The sequence below is a fragment of the Dendrobium catenatum genome, unplaced genomic scaffold (assembly GCF_001605985.2).
Source record: "Dendrobium catenatum unplaced genomic scaffold, ASM160598v2 fragScaff_scaffold_1504, whole genome shotgun sequence".
In the NCBI taxonomy this organism is placed as follows: Eukaryota; Viridiplantae; Streptophyta; class Magnoliopsida; order Asparagales; family Orchidaceae; genus Dendrobium; species Dendrobium catenatum.
This window is the reverse complement of record NW_021319966.1, coordinates 463,796-471,576: the sequence shown is the minus strand read 5'-3', so window position 1 is coordinate 471,576 and position 7,781 is coordinate 463,796. Positions and strand designations below refer to the sequence as shown.

General features: G+C 36.2%; 1 protein-coding gene across 1 annotated transcript; it reads left to right on the top strand.

The window, feature by feature from the left end:
- Positions 1–6,687: 6,687 nt before the first annotated feature.
- Positions 6,688–7,430, top strand: LOC110109121 (60S ribosomal protein L27a-3). Its single transcript, XM_020840047.2, has one exon. The coding sequence runs from the start codon at positions 6,722–6,724 to the stop codon at positions 7,169–7,171; it is 450 nt and encodes a 149-aa protein (XP_020695706.1). The 5' UTR covers positions 6,688–6,721; the 3' UTR covers positions 7,172–7,430.
- Positions 7,431–7,781: the final 351 nt, after the last annotated feature.

Below are 7,781 nucleotides of genomic sequence, written 5' to 3'. Positions count from 1 at the left end.
CTTAATCTACTTCATCAAGACCAACCCCAAGGTGATCCGACCACATACAGTGAGGCAAGCAAGAAATTCGAGTGGCGTCAGGCTATGGCTCAAGAATTTTTTGCTCTACAAAAACAGGGCACCTGGACATTGGTGCCGCCGCCTATCAATGGCTCAATTCTGGGGTCCAAATGGACTTACAGAACTAAGTACAATTCCGATGGTTACCGTAAGGGATAGAAATGTCATGACAAAATTAATTAGTAGAAGAAAAATTATATAATGCATTTCTCATCAACATATATTTAATATTTATTCATATGTTTTGTTAGTGATAGATTTACATAATAATATTTTTATTTTGATGATATCATATTTTCTAATTTATGGATTTTATCATGAGAAATTTGAAATTTTAAGAATATTTTTTATCAGTAGTATATAAAAGTATTTATAATTTTTATGAAGAAGAGAATATAAAGATTTATTTATAAAATATTAAAAATATTTATTTTTGGTAAGTTAGTAGAGTACCCTATTGGTATTAACACCACCAAATTAGAATGCTATATTGTAAGGATTGGTATGAGTTAATATAATAGAATGGTGCATCAATAATGTTTAAGAATTAGATTTTATATCAATAAATATTAAGGGGATTTGCATATAAAAAATTCAAAATTATAATATTTATGTTTTTGATACGCATAATCTTATAATTTATTTATTGTAGAATTTTCTTAACTTTTGTTAACTCTCTTTTTCCCACAGTCATCCATGATAAGAAAAATTTTTTAATTTTATTTTCATAACAATATCAATTTATTTAGGAAAAACTCATCATAAAACAAATCAAGAAGACAAGCTAAAATTTTCATTATTAGATTTATCAACATTGCACAATTATCACACAAAAAAATGACAAGTGAAATGGGTGTAAATGAGTCAAGCCGAATTCAAGTCAGGTCTAATTTGAGCTTAAGCTTAATTAATTAACCAAGTCATTTCATGAGATAACAAGTCGAGTCGAGGAAATCGACTCAAATTTAACTCCTTAGCTCATCAAGATTGGGTCACGTGTCATTTAGTGAGCTGCGTCCGAGCTGAGTCATGAGTCGGCTTGACTCACAAGCTAATCTAACAAATGAAAAGAAATCAAATGTCTAAAAATTCTTAGTCAAGAACTTCATTAAAAAGAGAATACAAAGATAGAGACATTCATCACATAACTTTTAAAGGCAAAGGCCAATATTCTATACTTTGTATCTGGCGTTTTCTAATTTTAAGAGAATACAAAGATAGGTCTTATTTTTTTTCATATTTGTATTCATCTGTACGCTGCACTTTTTACATGCAGGTTAGATTGAAACCTGCGTGTGCACACAGCTCACCTTGGCCTGTTGGTTGAGAGCTTATGCTTCAACTAAGAGATCCTGAGTTCGAGTCTTTGTGTATGCGTGGTGTGTGTGAGTTTGCCTTAATTGACCTAAATGTCCCAAAAAAAAAAACCTGCGTGTGCGGCTCTTAGACTGAAGTCTTATATTAATGTAGCAAATAAAATTCTAAGTCCACGTTAATAATTGAACAAACAAAATTATAAGATATGAAATATATTATAATAGACTTTCTGGTCGTTTGTTTTAATTGAAATTAATATTAAATGTGATATCTTAAATAAATTATACTAAACTAAGATTTTATTTCAAATGACTTTTTTATTGCTTCTTAAAATAATTTTTAGAATATATTTTATATCAAAATATTATGATAATTTTGTTCTTGATAATTAAGATGACAGTGTATCTCGTGATCGGTCGCTCGGTTTTCCATAGTTGTTCCATCCCTAGCATGTGCCACTATAGAATCTCTCTCTCTCTCTCTCAACTCTGGCAATTCAAGCATTTGCGAGGTTAGAAAAGTAAGATTCCCACATATCAAGTCAAGTTGCATGATTTTGCATGAGTTGTTTGATGTTGTAACGTCAATAAATCGTTAGTCGATTCCCACTTATTCAAATGATTTTTATTTCATCTAGCATTCGATTAAAATTTTTACACTTTTTTGCATTTATTATTTATATTTATAATTTTTTTTAGAGAAGAGAAAATAATTTACATATCAAACCTTCTGCTTTTCAAAAACATTAAAACTTTATTCCTTTCGTAAATTTTAATCAAATATGTAATTAAACAAGCATTCATTGTTTGTATTTAACCGAACCAATCCTCAAACAAAGTGGATCAAAGCAGGGGCGGAACCAGCTTTTCCTTTGCGGGTGGGAAATCACAAATGAGGCGGCATGTAAGCAACAAACATAGTGGTGGTATTGTGCTCAAATAGACTTCACAGTTGACATTGACTCGATGTGCATGCACCAAGTAAAATGCAAGCAATAGACATAGCACCATAGTGAGGGCATCTATGCACTATGTGAATGAGAGAAAAGAAGAGAGGGGCGGCTCAATGGTTGTGTGTGAATTGGACCGTCAAAGGAGAGAAATTAGGCAACTAACTCTTTGTTCAGACACACAAAAATTAAGGGGATAAAATCTAAAAATTACTCCATATGATGGTTAAAAATAAATTTTGAGAGTGTGGGCAATTGCCCAACCTCAGCCATATATGATTCCTCCCTTGGATCAAAGAGATCAAAAACAGCAAAGCCCATTGCTTTTTTTTTGGAAGATTTTAGTGCATCATATGGAGTAATTTTTTCATGCATTTGTTCCACCATAATATATCACTGTCCATCAGTTTTTCAATAGTTTTTTTGGAAGATTTTAGTGCACCAAATCTCATACTTGAAATCCCAAACTTGTACTGTATCTCCTACAAAAAAATAAAGAAGGCAAAGGAAACTTCCATATGAACAAGAGAAAATGCAATAGAGAGCTTACAATGCGAGTTTCATGTATATGCTTGACTTCTAATATTATTAGAGTACGATTTTTTTAATGGAATTAATAAGGGCCATGCATAGATTCATTAATATAACAACAACATCAAGCCTTTATCCCGCCACATAGGATTGATTATATGAATCATTTTTTCTTCATTGTATCATGTTAAGAATCAAATTTTCATTTAAAACTAATAAAGAAATGACATTTCTACTGATTTCTAATCAAGTCTTTTAGATCTACCTCTACCTTTCTTAATATTATTAAGCCAAATCTACTACATCTACTTTCCTAACCGGGTGATTGGAAGGGCGTCATTTTATGCGACCAAATCATCTAAGGCGACTCTCTCTAATCTTATCTACCACTGGAGCTACTACAACCTTTTCACGTGTATGCTCGTTTCGTATCATGTATCTAAGAGTAAAGCTACTCATCCACCTGAGCATCCCCAGCTCTGCAACCCTTAACTTAATTGTTTGCTTCTCTTTCTGTAAAACCCTTCAAAAAGCTGATTTTTTTTAGTGCAGTTCGTCTGTACGAACTGGATTTAGTACTGGGGATTTGATCGGGTTTATTGTATCGTACGATTTCACTGATTTCATCGATTGACTACTGAACATTGATACTACTGAGCATTGATATGGACATTGATAGATATAGATACTGTATTGATAGCATGAACATGGACATCGTACTACTGCCTACTGTTTCTGTACCGTATTGACTGTCGTATAGATTCATTGTTCCGTATTGCTTTTCTCGACTGATTTCATTGATTTGACCGTATTGATTTGATTGACGGATATTGATTGATTGAATTGAAATGATTGATTTGCCTGCCGCTGCATTGACTGGTTTTATTGACTATTGATTTTCGGATTGCATCGACTACTGATTTGATTTCCACTGTATAGACTCATTGACCATTGACTGATTCAGATTGATAGATTGACATGCATATTGATAGCATCGCCGTGCTTTGATTTCAGTTATAGGTATTAGGTGACCTGCTGGGCTTTGTAAAGCTCATTATATGTGGTTGATATTTTCAGGTCCGAGCAAGGGAGCAGGAATGGAGATTGATCGAGACTGTCAGACGAATCCTTTCACTATGGATGCCTGGGGCGTCGCACTTTCAATGGCCAACATTATGCACCAAAAAGCATTGCAGGTCTCACCACCATCTTATAAAATTTTCACCTAAGTTTGAGGGCTACTTTTCTATCACACAACAGCCTATTTCCTTTACTTCAACCATCCAACTTAAAATCTACTAACAATATTCACATTTATTTCACTATCACTTTGAATAATAGACCAAATATATCTAAAACTTATACACTTATTAATGACTTGATTGTCTAAAGTTGCAATCCCCCACTAGATCTATTACTAATAAAGTTACACTCAATGTATTCAATTTTAAATATACTTAAATGAAAACTTTTAGACTCTAATGTTAACCTACATAATTCAAGTTTACCTTCAACTTCCTCTCTAGTCTAATCAGCAAGAAGAATCTCATTAGCAAAAAAAAAAAAAAAGATCATGGTATATCCTCTTGCAAATGTCTAGTAAGAACATCCATGACTATAACAAAAAAAGATATGGGCTTAAGGTTGATCCTTGATGTAATCCATCTGAAATTGGAAAATACTTGATCAAAACACATTGTGTTTGAACACAAGTAATAGTTCCTACATACTTATCTTTAATAAATTGAATACAAGCATTATTAACCTCTTTCTTTTCAAGAATTTATCCATAACACTTCTATTGGAACTTATCATAAGCTTTCTCTAAATCAATAAATATCATGTGTAGATCATCCTTATTTTCTCTATATTTCTCTATCAAATCTCTCAATAAATGTATAACTTTCATAGTAGAACTACCCATCATGAATCTAAATTGATTTTGAGAATCATTAGTGTTGCGGGCTAGAATATACGCGATGATAGAGTTGTAGTTTTACGTCTTTTCGTTGCACGAATATCCAGCTCACACACAGAGAACATAAGATTTTTTATGTGGGAAACCCTGGAAAGGGTAAAAGCCATGGGGCCTGGCCCAGTTGAAAATGATTATACTGAAACTTAAGTAGGTTACAGTGGGTTGACTCGCATTTGAGGGCGATCAGATTACAAATATCAACCATGTTGTTAAAATCTAGCGACTAGAGAGGATGAAGGTCCAGTGCCACTTGGTGGACTGGTAGAAGTTTGGTGCTACTTGAATGTTCGACCATTAGTTAGTAGCCTAGAACTTCAAAGTCAGGTTGTGTTCCAGTGGAAGTTCAGCATCATATGATATTCCAGTAGAACTCCGAGCGTCAAGTGATGATCTGATAAAACTTCAGGCGTCAAGTGATGATCCGGCATAACTTCAGGTGTCAAGCGATTAAACTCCAAGCGTCAAGGGGTGGTCCGGTGGAACTCCAGGCCTCAGGTGGTGGTCCAGTGCAAGTACGGGCCTCAGGTGGTGGTTGATAGAGCTCAGAGCCTCAAGTGGTGGTCCGACGGAACTCAGAGCCTTAAGTGGTGGTCTGACGAGACTTTGGGTGTCAGGTGGTGGTTTGGCGGAGCTCAGGACCTCAAGTGGTGGTCCGGCAAGACTTTGGGCATCAGGTGGTGGCCTCGTGGAACTCAGGGCCTTATGTGGTGGTCCGGCGAGACTCTGGGCGTCAGGTGGTGGTTCGGCGAAGCTCAGGACCTCAGGTGGTGGTCCAGCAAGACTCAAGCGGTGGTCGAGGAGGAGCAAGGAAGCAAGAGCGATCTCCGATCTCTCTCTTGAATCCTTTGGCTTGGGGTCCCTTTTCAAGAGAAAAGGGGCCCTATTTATAGATTTCTTGTAGTGGCATGGTCCATAAATAGGTGGAAGATCAAGGGCAAATGGGGAGTGGTTGGATGGACGGCCGATGGTGAATCCCTTGATAATGGACCATTTGATGGACATTTGAATGTCTTAGTGATGTCGGAATTCTTAGATCCTCGACTCGTTGGATTGTCTCATTGAGCCGCTCGATTTGTCTATAAGCACATTATGTTTGGAAACTGTTTGGTAATCCAAATTGTGGTTCAAACTTTTCAACAATGCTTCTAACCCTTGATTTGAACCCATTTGGGCTCGAATTGGGTTGGATTTGGTGTCATTGGGTTCATATTCTCGAGAAGTTCAATTCGACTGTAAGTTTAGTAAAATCGGAGTTTGAATGGTCTCAATTTTAATTTTAGAGGTTTCCAACTTGATTTTGCATCAAGATTCGTGCCCGATCAAGATAATTTTTTGATGATGCAATTAGTATCACGTCGTAATCTATGCTCCACGATAGCCATAGAAAGCCAACTTCTTATTCAATCTTACACAAGAATTTTACCTTCTTAAGATAGCTTCATGATATTATCAACTTGTCTAGCCACACATTAGGATTCATCTTCTTAGCCATAGATATTTGACTTTCTTTGTTTGGAGCCTATACCTCCAAATTCTTAGATTTTTCAAATATGTTCGACGATTTGAATTAAATTCTATTTATTAATTTCAATCAAAATATAATCCGAGCTAAAATATATATATTTCACTTTCAATGGTCGATGTCAGATATATGATATAAATCTATGTAAAAAAGAAGCAAAATCTTTCATATCATAATCATCAAATTTGAATTTGAGATCTACTCTTAGAAAATTATAGACTATAGCCCTTGGATCTTTGCTTTCCATCCAACGGTTACAATTCGCTCCTCTCGTTCAGTTAAAATCCTTCGCGCTAGGGTTCTTTGCAGTCGCGGCCGCAAACCCTAGCCGACTAGCCGAGGCAACGCGGAAAAGATAGAAGCCATGACGACTCGCTTCAAGAAGAATCGGAAGAAGCGCGGGCACGTGAGCGCCGGACATGGCCGTATCGGTAAGCACCGGAAGCATCCTGGCGGTCGCGGAAATGCCGGCGGTATGCACCATCATCGAATCCTTTTCGACAAGTACCATCCGGGTTACTTCGGTAAGGTCGGAATGCGATATTACCACCGCCTGCGTAACAAGTTCCACTGCCCCACTGTCAACATCGACCGCCTCTGGTCTCTCGTGCCTGAAGACGTCAAGGCTGCGGCTGCCACGGCGCCGGCCGATAAAGCGCCTTTGATCGACGTCACTCAGTTTGGATATTTCAAGGTCCTCGGAAAGGGCATGCTTCCTGCCTCGCAACCCGTTGTTGTGAAGGCTAAGCTCATCTCCAAGACTGCTGAGAAGAAGATTAAGGCTAACGGGGGAGCTGTGCTACTTACAGCTTGATTGGATCTGCATAATTTAGGCTCTTGGGTAGAGCCCTAAGGTCTTTTATCTGTTTTATCTTTTGATTTGAAAATCTAGGATATTTCTTTTAATTACTTGCTGGATTGTTTGTTTTCTGCAATGCTCGATGAGATGTCTATTATTAAAGAGAGTTGTTATGGTTGTCGTGCACTCATTTTAATTCTGCAAAAAAATTCTATTTTTATTTCAATATCGAGTATTGAACATTCCCAATGCTGTATTTTACTTCTTTCCATTGGACTCATCTGGTATTTGTAGATAGAAAACGTGTTTTTAGAAATGTTGATTTAATTCTCAAATTTTATTTTTTGTTTGAAAATAAAATTGTAGCAATTGCTGGAGTTTTGAGAAGTTTTGTAGAGTTTGAAATCAATGTAGGTCTTTAATCCCATCCAACCAAGCGATAGAATTCACAATATCTCGCAGTATTTTAAAATGTATTTCCTAATTTCTGGCAACCTCTGAACCATTGATGCTTTTATTTCTTTTCATTTGCATGCTTTTCAACCGTTGCTGCTTTGGAGACTTTTGGGTGTGTTTTGCATTTTTGTATGCCACTCAAAAAAATTTTTTTTTTCAGAATTTAACA

Bases quoted from the DNA above. Each gene is read 5' to 3' on its own strand.
- LOC110109121 (XM_020840047.2), top strand. From the start codon at position 6,722: ATGACGACTCGCTTCAAGAAGAATCGGAAGAAGCGCGGGCACGTGAGC.